The following is a 17,004-nucleotide window of genomic DNA, read 5'->3' as shown; positions in this document are numbered from 1 at the left end:
CACAACTTGCTGCACAAGAAAGTAAAAAAACCCACCCTAGCAACAAGTTTCTATAATTAGCATAAAAGCCTGGCAATGTTTAAACCCTGGAGCTCAGCAGGTACCAGCGTTTGGCAGGATTTGTGTCAAACGTCCTTGAATAGGGATAGGAAAAGAAGCCCCAATAAGCAGGGATGGGAAGCAGCCTTCGGAGCAGCACCCAGCTCCTCCCTTGGCTACAGACAGGGTTGTTATCCCCTCACCACAGGGGAAACTGAGGTAGCCAGCGGGAAGCTGTGTGCTGAGGAGCGTTAGAGCAAAATGTCATGATCTCGAAGCTCTCACTATGTGTGACTGCAGCCAGCGGTGACCCCAGCCCTGCCGGGCCAGCCGCCCACCACAGGCTGAGCTTTAGGCTGGCTTAACCACGGGTCCAGCTCTGGGCAGCACCAGAGCAAGGAGCCCCAAAGCAGAAAGCGCCGTGGCTCCCACTCCCACACCCCTGCTCTGCCCCACGGCCCCGGACCTGCCAGGTTGAGGATGTCCCAAGTGGCTCCACGGGGGAAGAACCGCTTCATGTTGATGGCCCATTGATAGTCGCTCCAGCGCTCCTTCCAGGCCTGCAGGATGGCCTGCTTCAGGTTCACCACCTTCATGGCCGCGCCCTGCGAAGGGACGGGGTCAGCACAAGCCCGGCCGGCGCCTAGGCTGGAGGGAAGGATCTCGACACCCCGTCTGGGAAACGCCGAGGAGCCGGGGGGGGGGTGGGCGGCAGGGCCCGGCCGTGCGTGGGGAACGGCGGCTCCGGAGGAGTCCGGGGAGGCCGCGGCTGGGGCCTGGTCAAGCCGCGGAGCGCGGCGGGGCCATCCCCGGGGCTCCCCCCCGCCCCGCCCCGGCCTCGCCCGGCCCTCACCAGCACCCGGCACCGCGGCGGCCGACCGGCACGTTCTTCAGCGCCTGGGCACCGCCATGTTGGCACCCGCCAGAAAGCCGGGCGCTGATTGGGAGGCGGGGCGCGGGGGATGCTGGGGGATGTAGTTTGGAGGATGGAGGCGAGTGGGGAGTGCGAAGGATGTGCAAGAAGCTCGTGCAAAGGGGTGAGTGTGCAAATGGGCGTGCAAATGCGCGAGTGTGCAAGCAAGGGGCATGCAAAGGCGTTAGGGGTGCCAACAAGGGGCTCTGAGCATGCAGGTGTGCAGGTGTGCAAATGCGTGTGCACACAGGGGATGTGTATGTGTGTGCACGTGGGGGTGTGCGTGCATGTATCTGAGTGTGTGCATAGCTGCACGTGCACACGTGTGTGCACCTGTGTGAGCGCAGGTGTGCATACCGGCACACGTGTGGGTGAGCATGGGAGCGTGCAAATATGGGTGTGCAAATATGGTAAGAGGTATGCATGCAGGTGGGTGTGTGCACACATGTACTAGTGTGTGTGCATACATGTACATATGTGCATGCACATGTGTGGGTGCAAGTGTGTATACAGTCACACATGTACTATACATGCAGATGAGTGTGTGCATACACGCGCCAGTATGTGTGTGTGCATACACGTACGTATGTGCACCCACATGTGCAAGTGCAGGTGTGCACGCAGTGTGTGAGCACGGAGGTGTGCATACAGGCACACATGTGAGAGCACACGCAGGTGTGCAAACATGGGTGTGCACTCAGGACCACGTATGCATGCAAGTGGGTCTCTGCATACATGTGCCGAGGCGTGTGCATGCGTGTAGATGCACACGTGTGTGCATACAGGCACGTGTACACTTGTGTGTGTGCAGACACCTGTGAATGGGCAGATACACAAGTGCAGAGGTGTGTTGCACACACACGTGTGCGTGCACACACACAGGCGGCATGGGGCTGGGCTTCTCCCCCCCCTCCATGCGGTACCAGAAGCTAAAAATATCCCCCTGGCTGCTTCCATTGCCATGGCAACGGGAGGATGGGGAGCAGGGCCGGGGGGACAGCCCCCCAGCATCCCCCCAGCATCCCCACAGCACCCACAGCACCCCCCAGAACCCACAGCATCCCCAGTACCCCCAGCACCCCCCAGCACCGCGGGTACAGCCCAAGAAGGGGTGAAGCCCTCCGGGGTGCAGGGTGCCCAGAGGTGCCGCAACTGGGTGGGGGGCCTGGGCCCCCCCTTTTCCCCGCCCCAGCCCTCCCGGCTCCACGAGGGGGGGGCGGCTCCGCAGCCCCTTAATTCCCCGGTTAATCATTCATGGGGCCGGGGCGCTGCAAATCCCCCCGCCGGGGCCGGGATTAGGCGGCAGCGAGGGGCCCCGGCAGCAGGGGGGGGCCCGGCCCCTATTCATGAGGAGGGATTTCCTGTGCCGAGGGGGTCTCGCTCGCCGCAGCTGCCGGGGGGGACCGGGGCTGTGTGCAGAGTTCCCATAGATTACCCCCCACCCCCCCTGGCGCAGCACCCCCCAAACCGGCGGGGGGGATGCACTAAAGGGGTCCCAGCCCTCCCCCCGCCCAGCTCGGGGGTGGCCGGGGGGGTGGAAGGCGTCGAGGGCTCGGCGCTGCGCCCCGGCCTTGGCAGGGAGCCCCGGCCCAGCTGCCTCCAGCCCCACGGCCAAGGGGGGGCCGGAAGGGGCCGGGGCCCTTCCCAGCAATGAGGGCAAGGAGGAGGCCGGCGGGGGGGGGTGCTTCCCCTTCCCACGGGGTAACCGGCACAGCCGGGACCCCCCAGTGCCGGTGCCGCACCCTGCTTAAGCGGAGGGGACATGAACCATTCACAGTGTGGAGTGGGGTGGGAAGGGTTTGATTCCCAGTGGGATGGCGGGGGGGGGGGGGGGGGCCTGGAATGGAGGGGAACTCCCACGCGGCCCCCCAGTGGGTGCTGCCCCATAGGGGTCTCCAATGATGGGGATGTAGGAACTGCACCCAGCGTCACCCCCTTCCCGGGAGGAGCCCGGGGGAGCCCTTCTGCTGGGCTTGGGCTATATATAGAGGCTCTGTGCTGCAGAGCAGCGGGATGAATTCTAAGGAGCTCATTCAGGCCGACCCCGAGAACAACGCAGCCCCTCCATGTCCCATCCCGCCTCAGATGGGGTCTGCCGCAGGGCATGGGGTGCCCCCCACCCTGCCTGTGGGGGCCCAGGGACCTGTGGGTCACACTGTAAGCAACTCACAGACCTGTAGCAGGGGTCAGGGGGTGCTGGTGGGTGGGAGAGGCACACGTCCATGCTCCCCAGGTGAACCCCAGCCCTGCCTCAGTTTCCCCATTGGGACGGATGGTGCTGGGCAGCCGCAGGCGGGGGGATCTGGGGTCATGGCCTGGGGCTGAGTTTGGCCACTGCCTTATCGCGGGCAGACATAGATGGGGGGGGCGGGGGTGGCCGCAGACGCGCCGTGTTTGCTGAGGATAAAGTGTACAGTACAGGCGGGGGCCGAGGCTGGGGGGGCCGCCAACCTTCTGCTGCTCCTGCCCCGCTGCTGCCTGCCGTGGAGATGGGGGGCCCAGGGTCCTGCGAGGACCAGGAGGGACAGGGGGACCATGGGACCAGGGGGGCCAGAGGCACCGTGGGGAACCACAGGGCTATGGGGACCAGAGGCGGTACAAGGACTAGGGGGCTGAGGAATCGGGGGTGGGGGTACGAGTCCCCCACGGGGGACATGAGGACTATGGGGCCACAAGTGTGGGATGCCCATCCCCAGCAGTCCCCAGCCCTGGGGTGCAGGATGGGGTCTGCTTTAGGCATCACAATGCCATGGGGATCCCCACCCGCTGGGGTCCCACGTGCCCTAGGGCCCCCCATGTCCTGGGCCTCCCTACCCCCTGGGGGCCCCTCCCCCTGTGCACACTGTGCCCTTGCAGTCCCCATCCTCTGAGCACCACCGGGGCGGAGGGGGGGCGACAAAGGCCGAGCCCCCCCGGGGGTCCCTGGGGGAGGGGGGACGCACGGCAGCGCCCCTTTAAGCCCGGGCATGATGGGATGTGTAGTCCGCGGGGGTTGGGGGGCGCAGGGGCTGCCGGGAGGCGGTGGGGTGGGACGGGCGGGTTGGGGTGCAGCGCGGGGGAACCCCAGTGCCCCCCCCCAGTGACACCTCAGCAGTCAGCCTCACACCTCGCCCGGTGCACGCCGCCAGCCCCACGGCGGATGCCTGCCTCACAACCCCCACAACTCCCCACCCCCGGGGGGCGCAGGGGCAGGGCCCACATCCTGCTCGAGGGGGTGCAGGGCCTAGGGGATGCCTCCCGGGGCCGGGCTGGGCACCCTAAGGTGCCAATGTGCCCCACCCGTCATGGGCACCGTCCCAAGCTATCCCCGGTGCTGTCCCCAACCCACGAGGGCACCGTCCGCTGTCACCCTCGGCACTGTCACGGCATCCCGTTGGGTGCTGTCCCCTGTGCTGTGGGCACCATCCCCAGCTCCCCATGGGCACTGTCCCCAATCCCCGTGGGTATCCCGTTGTCACTGTCACCGCACCCCTGTGGGCGCTGTCCCCAACCCTGTGGGCACCGTCTCTGCCCTCCATCGGCTCCATCCTTGGGCTTCTCTGGGACCCCCTCCCCTTGTGTGCAGACCCTATCCCCGCGGGCATCGTCCCCGTTGTCGCGGTCACGACATCCTCGTGGGCACCACCACCCGCACCTCCCCACCTGCCCCACCTCCGCTCGGCCGCTGGCACCGTCCCCATCACCGCTCCCCCCGTGGCCCCTCCGCTCCCTCCCCGCTTCCCCCCCCGTGAGGGGTCCCCACTCGGGGCCCGCCGTGGGGCGGGCGCGGCGGGTGCAGGGAGCGGCTGCGGCCGGCGGAGGGGGCTACGGCCGCGGCGGAGCGGGCGGGCGGGCGGCGCGGCGGGGCCGGGGGAGGAGCCAGGCGCCGTCCGCCGCCGCCGCCGCCGCTGCGCCCCGATCCGCTCCGCTCCGCGCCCGCCGCTGCCGCCGCCCAGGTACGGCCCGAACCGGGCCCCGCCGCGCACCGGAGCTTTACCGCCGGCCGCGGCCCCCCCGCGGGGCTCCCCAGGCTGAGCCCGAGCGCAGTTCGGTGCGTGCAATGCGGGGAGGGGGCAGGGCGGGCGGAGCGGGGGGGACCGGAGCCGCGGGGGGAGCGGGAGGGGGCCCGGCCCGGGCGCGCACCGGGAGGAAAAACACGGGTGAATATTGAATAATCCGGGGGTTTGGCGTCGGGCGGGGGAGGCCGCGCTTCCCGGGGGAGAACCTCCCCCCGCTGCTGCAGCGCGGGGCACGGCCGCTGCCCCCCGCCCGCCCCGCCACGACCGGGAGGGGAGGGGGTCCGGTGAACGGCGGGCGGCCCCCCCCCACCTTCCCGCCCGCCCGCAGCGCCGTGGTTTCCCCCCGGGGCCCCCGCGTCGGCTGCGTGGCCGTGGCGTGGCGGGCGGCGTGGCGGGGGCCCGTGGGCCCGGCCCGCGGCGTGGCTCTGCGGTGACGGGTGCGGGGCCGGGCCGCGGCGGGGCCGGGCCGCGGGCTGGTTGTGGCCTCGTCCCGTGGGGGGGACTCGGGTGGGGGCCCGGGCCGCTCCCGCGCTGGCAGAAACGCCGCGATTTGATTTTTTTATCGTTTTTTATTATTATTTTTCTCTGCGCTGCGAGCAGAGCGCGGGGGGGGGGGAGCGGGGGGCGGCTCGGCCGCTCCCGGTTGGGGCGGGAGCAGCGGGGCGGGGGGCTCCAGGTCCGCACCCCCGGGGCTCCCCGCGCCGAGCGGGGTGCGGGGCGTGGCGGGGGGGGTGGTCGTCCTCTCCCATCCTGATCCGCGGTCCCGCGTCCCCCCCGCCCAGCCCCGGGTGGGGGCCGGATCCTGCCCGGGGCGCGGCGGTCCCGGAGCTACCCGTCGGGCGCGGGGCTGCGGTCCCGGCCGGGGCTCCTCCGGTGCGTCCGCCTCCCGGTGTGAACCGGGGAAACTGAGGCAGGGCAGCGGCCAAGGTCACCCCGGGACCGGGCCGGCCTTGCCCGGGCCTCCCGCTCGACCCCCCCTCCTTTCCTCCGCCCCGGCCGCCCCGCACCGACCTTCAGCTGCGGCGGCCACCATGACCCCCAGCAGCGGGGCCGGCACCGGCAGAGACGGGGGCCAGAGCTGCGCCTCACCCCGCCTGACCCCTGCCGGCACTGGGGGGGCGATGGGGAGGGGGCCGGGGCCGCCGTGGGGCTTGGGCAGGCCCCGGTGGAACCGGTTGGGGGGGCTCCTCTGCCCGGGGGTCTTGGCGCAGGGTGGGGGCAAGGCGCATTCCCCCTCCCAGCGCGGCTCCGTGTGCCCCCGCAATGCCCGTACATGCCGCTGTGGACCCGCGCCGGGTGGGGGGGTCCGGCGTGGGGTCTCTGTCTGACACCCCCTATCCGGGCACGGTTGTGACCTTCGCCTCTCGGGGGGCAGCAGCTCCAGGAAGCGGGGACCCTCCCGCTCTGCTCCCCACAAAGGTCATGGCCGCGGGACCGGGCCGAGCACCCCCCCCCGGGGGTCCCAGACCCCGTGCAGCCGCCAGTGTGCAGTGGATCCTGGAGGTGGGGCTAGACGCAGGGTCCCTTCCAGGTAGGGGGTGGGGGGGATGCGGTGAAGGCAGGCGTGGGAAGGGTGCCCCGGGCCCCGCTTGGATGCGGCTGGGCTGGAACAGGGAGGGCCGGGACCCGCCTGAGGTGGCATCACTCCGAGGTGGCCCCGGCACTGTGGACCCTCGGCGTGGCACCCCCGGGCAGGGTAGAGCGGCCATGGAGACACTGCAGGGACTGTCACTCCCTTGTGTCCCCTTCCTGGGCAGGACAGGCACCCTCACACAGGCTCAGTGCTGGTTGCCATGTCCCACCGTTGGTGCTGACCCCAGCACCTTGTGGCGTGGTGGTGGCTGCATCCCCTGGGGAGGGAACCCAGGACCCCCCCGTTCCGTCCTGGTGCACGTGAACTGGGGCCCCCGATTTAGAAACGTCCCCATCCCCGTGCCAAGCTCCAAGCGCTGAGAATAGCTCCTGGGCATCCCAGCGCAGCCTGCGCAGGGACGGGGGCACCCCGTGGGGCTCGGGACGCACAGCCACCCCAGCAAGCTGAGATCGGGGACACTCGGCGCACACCAGGTGCCCCAGGGTCCCCATCGGGCAGCATTTGTTGCACAGGGATCTGGCTGCGTCCTGGCACAAGGGGCATGGTGCTGTGGGAAGTGGCACCGTGGCTTTGCCTTTGCGAGCAGACAGTGGCCCCGGTGGGACGGGGAAACTGAAGCATGGCTGAAAGTGGCTGAGATGGGGGAATGCTGCTGACTTGTCCCAGCCACACGGTCGGGCATCACGGCAAGAAGCAGCTGGCACAGCAGCAGTTGGACTTCACGGCACCAGGAGTCCTTGGGGTCCATGGTGGGTGTCGGGGTTGTGGTGCAGGTCCCCGCAGCAGAGATGCAGGAGCTGTCAGAGGCACAAGGCCGTGGCTGTGGGGACGGTGACCTGCCCTGGCGCTGACCAGGCACCCGCTTGAGTGGTGGCTTCATGGAGCTGCAGCATGGTCACAGCCCCAGGCTCATGGCATCCATCTGTGGGGAGGGGGCACTACGCAGGTCCCCTATGGCACAGGGTGGGCTGCCCTGATGTCAAGCCTGTGGCATCCCCCCACACTCTGGCTGCCCAGCTGCTGCGGATGCCTGGGATTCCTGCCGCTTCCCAGCACGCCACACACTGCCATGCATGCCACACAGCACCGGGCGCTGCATGGCACTGGGCACGGCACGCCATGCGCCGGCAGAGGTGCAGGGTGAGTGCAGGGCAGTGGTCAAGGACACGCGTGTGGCAGCCATGCACGTGCCAGCTGTGCCACCGCGGTGCCTGGCTGCACTCCCGTGACACGGTCAGCGGCATTGGTCCGGCTGGGGCACAGCAGTGCTGCCCCGGTGCCCGTGTGCCGGTGCAGGCAGCATGTGCCGGTGCGGGCAGCACTGCCCTGCCCCCAGCCCATGCTAATCACACTAATTGCCACCCTGGCTAAAGCGCTTAGGCCCTCACCTCCCTGACCCGGCTGGCAGCTGGTGGTGGTGGGGGAGACACCCAGGACCCCCGGAGCCCATCTGTCCCGGGGGGCAGGGATATGGATGGTGTCCCCATGGGGCATCCCTGGTACCCAGCACCCATGTCCAGTGGCATGGAGGCAGCCGATGCCGTTGTGGACAGGTGTCCCTGGGGCTGTGGTCCCTGTTGCAGGGGATCCCCGGCGGTGTCATCCCTAGGGAAGCGGGGTGCTGGGTGCCCCCCGCGGGGTAAGGTGGCTCCCGCCACCAGCCCATCCCTGGACTTTGCCCCCAGGTTGTTTTCCATCGCCTGCAACCACCAGACTCAGCAGAAACGCTCCCCTGGGCGTGGGGCTGGAGGGGGGGAAAAGTTGGGGGCGGCCCTGTTGGCTGCCTCCCTGCTCCCACCCAGCCCCACACCGGGTCCTCCAGGGTGGGATGTGCGGGTTGGGGTGTCACTCAGCAATAGGGAGCAGTGGGGGGGAGGGGCTGAGACCCGATTGCACTCATCACACGTGTCCCGCAGGAGGAGGAGGAGGAGAGCCGCCTCCCTTGTCTGTCTGTCTATCTGGGCCGCCCCAACGCGCCCGGGATTCCTCGAGTGAGGGTTCCTGGAGCGGCACCGCAGGCTCAGCCGGGTGCTGGGTGCCGATGATCCCGGGGTGGGAGGGGTGTCCATAGTGGGGGCTGGCAGGGACACCAGCGAGCCCTGACTTAGCGCTGCTGAGCCCTGGCTTTAACCTTAAGCCCCTCTAATTCAGCACCACTCACCACCCCAGCAGGGAAACTGAGGCAGCGACGGCCGAGCCCCCCCTGGTGCCGCATTCAGGAGTGCCCTGTGCCATGGCCTGTGCCAGCTTCATGGTGACGGTGACGCCCCCTTGGCCCCACACATGCACCGAGTGTGTCAGGGCTCTGCTGGCGCGCGGGGTCCCGTGGGAAGGGGGGGCCAGTGCCCGGCGGGGGCCGCACAGCCCTGGAGCACTGCCAGTGCCTATACTTGGAAGTCTCCGCGCGCCGTTCCCATATGGAACAAACATTTGCTGCAGCCCCCGGCCGCGCCGCCCCGGCTCTATAGGTACAGCCCCAAAGCATGGCCTGGAGCTGCAGTGAGGGCCCTCCCTGACCCCCCCACAAGGTGGAGAGTGGGTGCTGGGGTGCCCCGCGGTGCCTCAGTTTCCCCACAGAGGGAGGGGCAGGCAGTGCCCCCCCCCCAGAGGGATCTGTGGGGACCCCTTGAGCGTTGCCATGCGTAGGGTGCCATTGAGCACCCATGGGTGCAGCATCCCTCACCCGCATCCCAGTCCTATCCGGGTATCCCTGGCTGGAGGGGGTGCGGGGGGGCTGGGCTGGGATACCCCATGGTGTGGGGGTACCGGGGGGGCTCTGGGCGCAGCCGAGCCCCGGCCACTGCAGTTTTAAATCCGCCGGAGGAATTTCTGCTGTGGCCAAGACAAACGTGACCTACTTTCTGCCTGTCCCCGCACGGAGCGGAGGAGCCCGAGGGCCGGGCACGGCGCCCGGCACAGCCCCGCGGCCCCCCCCCCCCCGGCACGGGCTGGGGGCCCCGCACCCCCCCGCACCCCCGTGCTTGTAAATGGGGGCCCTCCCCCATCCCAATGGACTGCTGTGGGTGTACAGTGTGAGTGCCGGGCACCCATAGGGATGTGGAGCATAGGGAAGTGGTGGGTGACCCCAGTGCTGCTGCACCCCAGCCCCACCGTGCTGTGTCTTTGCTACAGGAGAGCTCGCAGAGGAGGGAACCCCCGGCCCCCCCGGAGCCCCCTGCCCCGTAAGTCACCCACCAGCAAGGGGGGGGGGGGGCGGGTGGCCACACGTGGTGAATGCATCAGGGCTCAGGCGTGGTACCTGGGGTGGCTCCCCCGAGCAGCCCCGAACTCCCATGGGCTCCACCCCACTGCTTGGGAGGGGCCCCCCCAGCCCTGAGTCGTGCCCCGTGGCATCTGCGTGTGCTTGTGCTTCCCCACACACCCTCATACAGCCCTGCACACACGTGTACACTCATGTGCCTTGAACACTCTCCCACACCCATGCACGCTCCCCCACAGCCTTGCATACTCATGCACACTTACATGCCGTGCACGCTCTTGCACAGCCTCACACACCCGTGCACACTCTTGCACACCCATGACACTCTCGCACACCCGTGCACGCTCACACCAGCCCCGCTGCCATTGCACATGCTGTCCAGGCCCTTTCCTCACGCCACGTCTTCTTGCATGTCCCTCGTGCTCTTGCCCAGCCACACACGCTCTGCACACCATTGCACGCTCCCACACCCACCCTGTGTTCTCACTCCCTCCGTGCACTTTCACCCAGTCCCACACCATGGGGTGAGCTCCCGGGGACCCCCTGGCAAGGACCCCTGGCCAGGGGTCCCAGCTCAGCCATGGTCTGTCCTGCAGGGTCGGGCCCGGGATGCTGCACGGAGCTGAGCACTAAGGTGGGTGCCATGGGGAGCGCGTCGTAGCCGCCCCGCCGTGGCCCCCCCTGTGCGTGGCACCGGTGGCGGAGCCCACTCGGTCAGTGCTGAGCGCTCCTTAATGGAATTGCGGTGAATGGAACAGAAGCCCAGCACCCTGGACCCGCTGTCGGAGCCAGAGGACACCCGGTAAGCCCCCGGTGTCACCGTGACAAACATGGCCCCGTGCCCTGTGCATGCTGATGCCCTGTGTGTCCCCTTGCATCCCTGTGTGGCCCTATGCCCTGTGCATCTTTGTGTGTCCCCAAGTGTCCCCATGCCTGGTACATCTCTGTGCCCTGTGAGACACCATGTCCCATGTGTCCCCATGCCCTGTATGTCACCAGGCCTGGTGTTTCCCATGTGTCCCTGTGCCCAGTAGATCCCTGTGCATCTTTGTGTGGCCATGGCTGTGTCTGTGCCCCTTATGTCCCCATGCATTCCCACACCCTGGGTGCCTCCATGGGTCCCCATAGCCCCGGTGTCCCCAAGGGTCCCCGTGCCCCCGGTGTCCCGCTGCACCCCGGGTGCCCCCGGCGGGGGCCTCTCCCAGCAGCCCGCTCCCCCCTGGGGCCCCTCGGCCCCCCTGTCCCGGGGCTATTTTGGGAGGGCCGCGGCTCTCACGTGCCCTGGGGGGAGCCAGGCCCGGGGTCACCTTGGGCTGGAGCCGGGGGGACCCCTGCCCCTCCTTCATTCACCACCCGCAGGTGCCCATCCCCGGGGCATCGGGGTGCCCCCCCCCCCCCGTTCAAGCAGTGCCAGGCCACTCAGCCAATGGGCTGCTGCCGTGCGGGCGAGGCGCGGACCCCCGCGGCCCACCATTGGCTGAGCCCTTCTGACGTCACTTCCCCGCTGAGCCAAAAGGACATTTTGTCTTTGACTGTAAATGAGCCCCTCCCCCACCCCCCCAGCCTTTCCCTGCCCCTCCCCCACCCTTTCCCTTCCCCCCTTTTCCTCCTTCCCCCCTCCCCCACCCCCGGTCTCAGCCCCGCCCGGTGATGCCCTGCCCCAGGTTGAGGGTCCCCAGGGCTCCCCTGCACCCCATGGCGCAACCCCTCGCACCCCAGTGGTGGACCCTGCATGTGGCATTGCCACTGCCGGGACCCCCGGCAAGGGGGGGTCTGGCTACGGGGGGGGGTTGGCTGTGGGGGGCTATGGGGGGCTGTTGGGAGTCCGTTGGGGCACAGTCCCAGCCTGGCCCCCTCCTGCAGGTGGCTGGATGGCAAGCGCAAAAGAAAGAGCAGCCAATGTTTGGTGAAGAGCAGCATGTCAGGTATTGGACAACCCCCCGAGGACCCCTGGCACCCCCAAGGGCCCCTGGCTCCCCTGCTCACTGCCAGGCTCCCCTGGGTGCCCCCCATCCTCTACAGGTTTCGCAGGCACTGCATGTCTTGCCTGCATCCCACCAGCTCCCCATGCCCATGCTGAGGATCCTGGGGTCCCCTGAGCACCCCATGTTCCTGATGGGCACCCCAGGTTCCCAGGGGCACTCCATGTTCCTGGTGGGCACCCGATGTCCTTGCCAAGCACTCCAGGTTCCCCCGGGCACCCCACTCTCCTACCCCCCCCTCCCCCCACCTGGCACTGCTAAATCTCTGCTGGGTCCCACAGGTTCCCCAGCACCTCATGTCCCTGCCGGGACCACAAGCACCCACATCTCTGTGGGATGCCCGTCCCCCTGCATGGCCATGGGTCGAGCCGGGGAGGTGCTATCGGGGCCAGCAGCACCCTGGGGTGGGAGATAAGGGGGCCTCGGCTGGGCGCTACCCCCCAGCCCTGCCCCATTCCCCAGCGGGGAGCGGCCAGCACTGGCGGGATCCCGCTGGGAGGACAAGAGGCCCCAGAGGGACCCAGGCGTTCGGCTCCCAGCCCATCCCTCCCACACCCCTTCCTGCTCGGAGGTGGGGGGGACACGGGGGCCCCCCACATCTGGCACCCACAGGGCACCAGGGTGGGCTCTTGGGGCCCCCACACCTCAGTTTGCTCCATCCCAGGGGGTTATGGGGGTGCTGGGACCCCCCCATGCTTCGTGGGTGCTGGGTACCCCCATTCTTCATGGGTGCTTCAACGCCCCCAAGCATCATGGGTGCCCCGTGCCTCAGTTTCCCCATGAGGCTGATGATGGGGGGGCTGGTCCCTGGGCTACCAGGGGACAGTGGGCCATTGTGTGCCAGGGGGAACGGGGACACCCCCCCGCAGCTGCCTCCCCAGCCTGATAATGGGAGCTTTATTGCTGCAGGGGGCTTGGGCAGCCCCCCCAGACCCTCAGCCATTAACCCTTCCCATGCCAGGGCTGCCTGCAGCGGGCTGGGACAGCGGCTGCTATAGGGGGGGAAACGGAGGCACGGGGTGGGGGGGTCACGATGAGGGAGTCCCTGACACACTGTGCCCCACCCAGGGTACATCCCTAGTTACCTGGACAAAGATGAACAGTGCGTGGTGTGCGGGGACAAAGCCACCGGCTACCACTACCGCTGCATCACCTGCGAGGGCTGCAAGGTGAGCGGGCAGGGAGCGGCAGGGGGGGCAAGAAGCTGGGGGGGCTCAGTGGGGGTCACCGCCTTGTGTGTGTGTGTGTGTCCATTGTCCCCAGGGCTTTTTCCGTCGGACCATCCAGAAGAACCTACACCCCACGTACTCCTGCAAGTACGATGGCTGCTGCGTCATCGACAAGATCACCCGCAACCAGTGCCAGCTCTGCCGCTTCAAGAAGTGCATCTCCGTGGGCATGGCCATGGACTGTGAGTGTGAGGGGCATGGGGGGACACGCACATAGAATGACACAACGGTTTTGGTTGGAAAGGACGTCAAGATCATCCAGTTCCAACCCCCTGCCATGGGCAGGGACACCTTCCACTAGAGCAGGTCGCTCCAAGCCCCTGTGTCCAACCTGGCCTTGAACACTGCCAGGGATGGGGCAGCCACAGCTTCTCTGGGCACCCTGTGCCAGCGCCTCAGCACCCTCACAGGGAAGAACTTGTTCTTTTATCTAACCTGAACTTCCCCTGTTTCAGTATGAACCCCTTGTCCTATCACTACAGTCCTTGATGCAGAGTCCCTCTCCAGCATCCTTGCAGCCCCCTTCAGACACTGGAAGCTGCTCTGAGGTCTCCACGCAGCTTCTCTTCTCCAGGCTGAACAGCCCCAACTTTCTCAGCCTGTCTCCGTACGGGATGTGCTCCAGGCTCTGATCATCCTCGTGGCCTCCTCTGGACTTGCTCCAACAGCTCCATGTCCTTCTTACGTTGAGGACACCAGCACTGCACACAGTGCTCCAAGTGGGGTCTCCCAAGAGCACATTCACTGGCTTGGGGTCCTGGCATGACTGGGGGTGCTGTGGGGGGCCTGAAGCAGCAGTTGGGGTGCGGGCTGTGGGGTGGGATGCGTTGGGGGGTGCTGACTGACACGTCGGGTGCTCCCCACAGTGGTGCTGGATGATTCGAAGCGGGTAGCGAAGCGGAAGCTGATCGAGGAGAACCGGGAGCGGCGGCGGAAGGAGGAGATGATCAAGTCGCTGCAGCATCGCCCCAACCCCAGCGCAGAGGAGTGGGAGCTCATCCATGTGGTGACCGAGGCCCACCGCAGCACCAATGCCCAGGGTAGCCACTGGAAGCAGAAGCGGAAATTCCTGGTGAGGACATGGATAGGGGGAGCCCACCACCACCACCCCCTGGGACCTGCCACCCTGCACTGAGCACCCACACGCTTGGTGCATGCATGGCACCAGGAGAGTGGTTGAAGAATGGGGTTTGGGACGTCACCTGATGTCCTTGAGCTTGTCACCCCCAGACGGGTCAAGGGGTTAGTGGTGACCGAAGGGGACAGCTGTGCCCTGTGGGGTGGCCTTGTCCCTGTCCCTGCAGTGGTGCTGGCACACAGCTCCCTCTCCTGGCTGCTGCCCCACTCCCAGCCCTGCCTCGGTTTCCCCCAACTGCCATTGGGGTGCTGGGGTGGGGGGGGACATGGTCGCTCCGCACCCCCCAACCCCACCGTCTGTCCATGTGTCCCCACAGCCCGAGGACATCGGCCAGTCGCCCATGGCCTCAATGCCTGATGGGGACAAAGTCGACCTGGAGGCGTTCAGCGAGTTTACAAAAATCATCACCCCGGCCATCACCCGTGTGGTCGACTTTGCCAAAAAACTGCCCATGTTTTCAGAGGTAACAGCATACCGGAGGGGGACGGGACATGGGGTGCACCAAGTACCTCACCACCACCACCACTGACACCATCCCCAACCCGCAGCTGCCTTGTGAAGACCAGATCATCCTGCTGAAGGGCTGCTGCATGGAGATCATGTCGCTGCGAGCGGCCGTACGCTACGACCCCGAGAGCGAGACGCTGACGCTCAGTGGGGAGATGGCTGTCAAGCGCGAGCAGCTCAAGAACGGCGGCCTCGGCGTCGTCTCCGATGCCATCTTCGACCTGGGCAAGTCCCTCTCTGCCTTCAACCTGGATGACACCGAGGTGGCCCTGCTCCAGGCCGTGCTGCTCATGTCCTCAGGTAGTGGCAGCGGTAGCTATCCCCAGGGGTGCTGGGGAAGGGAATGGGGTGGGCATCCCAGTGCCCAGAGACCACAGCACCTTCAGGGTGCATTGGGTGGGCACCCTGGGGAAACTGGTCCCCACTGGTTTTGGGGGGATATGGGATGAGCACGCTTGGGTGCATGGAGTTGGGCACCTTGGTGCTGTGGGCACTGGAATGCTCACTGCCCTAGGAGTTGGGATGCAAGGGGTGGGCACCTCAATTCTAGTGCTGCAGCAGCCTGAGGGTGCAAGGGGTGGGCACCCCAATTCCTAGTGCCCCAGGAGTATGGAGTGGGCATCCCACTCCCCAGTGCTGCAAGCTGGGGGGGTACAAGGGGCGGGCACCCTATTCCCCAGGAGCATGAGGTGCATGGTGTGAGCACCTTGATATCCTGGGGAGCCATTCCATGCTGAAGGGGGTCTCCATGGTGGTCACCCCAGCACCAAAGCAGGGGGGTTTGGGACACAGAGAATCTCCCCCCTCCGGCCACCACATTCCCTGTTCCCACAGACCGGACGGGGCTGATCTGCGTGGAGAAGATCGAGAAGTGCCAGGAGACGTACCTGCTGGCCTTCGAGCACTACATCAACTACCGCAAACACAACATTCCCCACTTCTGGCCCAAGCTGCTGATGAAGGTGACGGATCTGCGGATGATCGGCGCCTGCCACGCCAGCCGCTTCCTGCACATGAAGGTGGAGTGTCCCACCGAGCTCTTCCCCCCCCTCTTCCTCGAGGTCTTCGAGGACCAGGAGGTGTAGGGCTGCCACCCTCCTTCCCTACCCCATGGCCTCCTCCCCGCTCTGCCCCACATCACCCCCCGATTTCTCTTACTGGGGGAATGCTGCGCCCAAGCGAGGGGGGGGTCCTGCTGTGCCCCCCATGGCTGCCCCCCTCCACAGCCCCCCAGCGCCCCAGGACTTGATGAATTTTGTTTGTTTGCACAGGGAAGGGCCCCGACGGTCGAGCGTTTCCTTTATTGTCCTTCTCTTCTTAGATTATTATTTTTTAAGCATTTATTTCCCTCCCTGAGAGGCTAAAATATTAAACTAACTGCACTTTGGAAGGAGAGAGGAGAAGGAGGAGGAGGAGGAAGAGCAGAGGAGAGGAGGGGGCTCTGGGCTGCACAGGGAGAGGCTGCCCCGGCCACATGCACTTTGGGCCAGGCAGCAGCGCAGGGGCCAGGGTGGGGGGGCCAGGACCCCCCCCCCCGTAGCAGGATGAGGGGTATTTAGGGGCACAGTGGTGGCAAGGGGGACCCCAGCCCATGGGGAAGGGGGGGTGGAGGGCTGGGGGACTCACGCCCCCCCCCCCCCCCCAGTGTGCTGTGCCCTGGCTGGGGTGACCGCCCCCCCCCCGCCCTGCATCCCCCTTCCCACCCCATAGAATTTGGGGCCAGATTCGGGGCTTTGGTTTTCTCTGTCTATTTTGGGCTGAGAGGAGCTGATTTTGTGCCAAGCGCCGCAGACGGTGGGCGCTGCGGGACACCGCGAGGGGGGGGTCGTGGGGACCCGCTGCGGCCGCCCCCCCACTCATCACCCCCCCACCTTTTCCGTTGTTCTTTTTTTTGTTGTTGTTTCCCCCTTTCCCCCCCTCGTCCTCGTGGGTTTATTTGTCGTGTCCGTCAGGAGTTGCAAAGGCCCCAGAGGCACCGGCGGGGATGGGGGGGCAGCGGGTGCCCCCCCCGGGACCCCACATGGCCCCCACTGCACTACTGCCCCAGCCCCCCGGCAGCAGCACTTCGGGGAGGGGGGCTGCACCCCCCAAATCACACCCCCCTGCTCCCGGGGGGGGGGCCTGGCCGTGGAGGGAGGGGTCTGGGCGGGTGCAGGGCTGCAGCAGGGGCACCCGGGAATGGTTTTATCACCTTTCCCCCTCCCCCCCTCCCCAAATTTAGGTTTGTGAATCTTTTCTTACCTCAGGCGGAGGCTGAGGGGGGGTGCGGGGGGGGCGGCCGGCGAGGCAGGCGGCCTGCCGGGGCCCACCTAAGCTAATATATATATATATATAAATATCTATAAAATATATAATTTTTGTAATTAAAAACAAAAAAAAATCTT

At 66.9% G+C, this 17,004-nt stretch overlaps 3 protein-coding genes across 6 annotated transcripts in view; 1 reads left to right on the top strand and 2 right to left on the bottom strand.

The window, feature by feature from the left end:
- Positions 1 to 973, bottom strand: part of MED24 (mediator complex subunit 24) — an 18,133-nt gene extending 17,160 nt beyond the window's left edge. For both annotated transcript variants that reach the window (XM_030508396.1, XM_030508397.1), the window contains exons 1-2: positions 893 to 973; positions 506 to 644 (exon numbers count right to left, since the gene is read on the bottom strand). In XM_030508396.1, coding sequence (XP_030364256.1) covers positions 506 to 635 — 130 coding nt within the window. In that variant the 5' untranslated portion in view covers positions 636 to 644; positions 893 to 973. The remainder of the gene's footprint in view (positions 1 to 505; positions 645 to 892) is intronic.
- LOC115617971 (basic proline-rich protein-like) lies at positions 683 to 7,035 on the bottom strand. The gene is made up of 7 exons (XM_030509065.1): positions 6,753 to 7,035; positions 5,962 to 6,354; positions 5,261 to 5,481; positions 4,604 to 4,962; positions 3,372 to 3,458; positions 2,562 to 2,695; positions 683 to 1,158 (listed from the first exon to the last, which is right to left on the bottom strand). Exons 1-7 carry the CDS (start codon positions 7,033 to 7,035, stop codon positions 683 to 685), a joined length of 1,953 nt encoding a protein of 650 aa, XP_030364925.1.
- THRA (thyroid hormone receptor alpha) lies at positions 4,801 to 17,004 on the top strand. 3 transcript variants are annotated; one of them, XM_030508491.1, is made up of 10 exons: positions 4,801 to 4,887; positions 9,677 to 9,726; positions 10,361 to 10,566; positions 11,628 to 11,689; positions 12,815 to 12,915; positions 13,010 to 13,157; positions 13,842 to 14,047; positions 14,430 to 14,576; positions 14,662 to 14,920; positions 15,455 to 17,004. In XM_030508491.1, the coding sequence occupies exons 3-10, from the start codon at positions 10,514 to 10,516 to the stop codon at positions 15,703 to 15,705; spliced, it is 1,227 nt and encodes a 408-aa protein (XP_030364351.1). In that variant the 5' UTR covers positions 4,801 to 4,887; positions 9,677 to 9,726; positions 10,361 to 10,513; the 3' UTR covers positions 15,706 to 17,004. The 3 variants fall into 3 exon arrangements, with proteins under 3 accessions (XP_030364351.1, XP_030364353.1, XP_030364352.1); XM_030508493.1 differs by having other exon boundaries at positions 4,859 to 4,982; XM_030508492.1 differs by lacking the exon at positions 4,801 to 4,887 and having other exon boundaries at positions 6,190 to 9,726.

This window comes from Strigops habroptila, chromosome 19 (assembly GCF_004027225.2).
Source record: "Strigops habroptila isolate Jane chromosome 19, bStrHab1.2.pri, whole genome shotgun sequence".
Classification (NCBI taxonomy): Eukaryota; Metazoa; Chordata; class Aves; order Psittaciformes; family Psittacidae; genus Strigops; species Strigops habroptila.
This window is presented reverse-complemented; position numbering and strand designations above follow the sequence as displayed.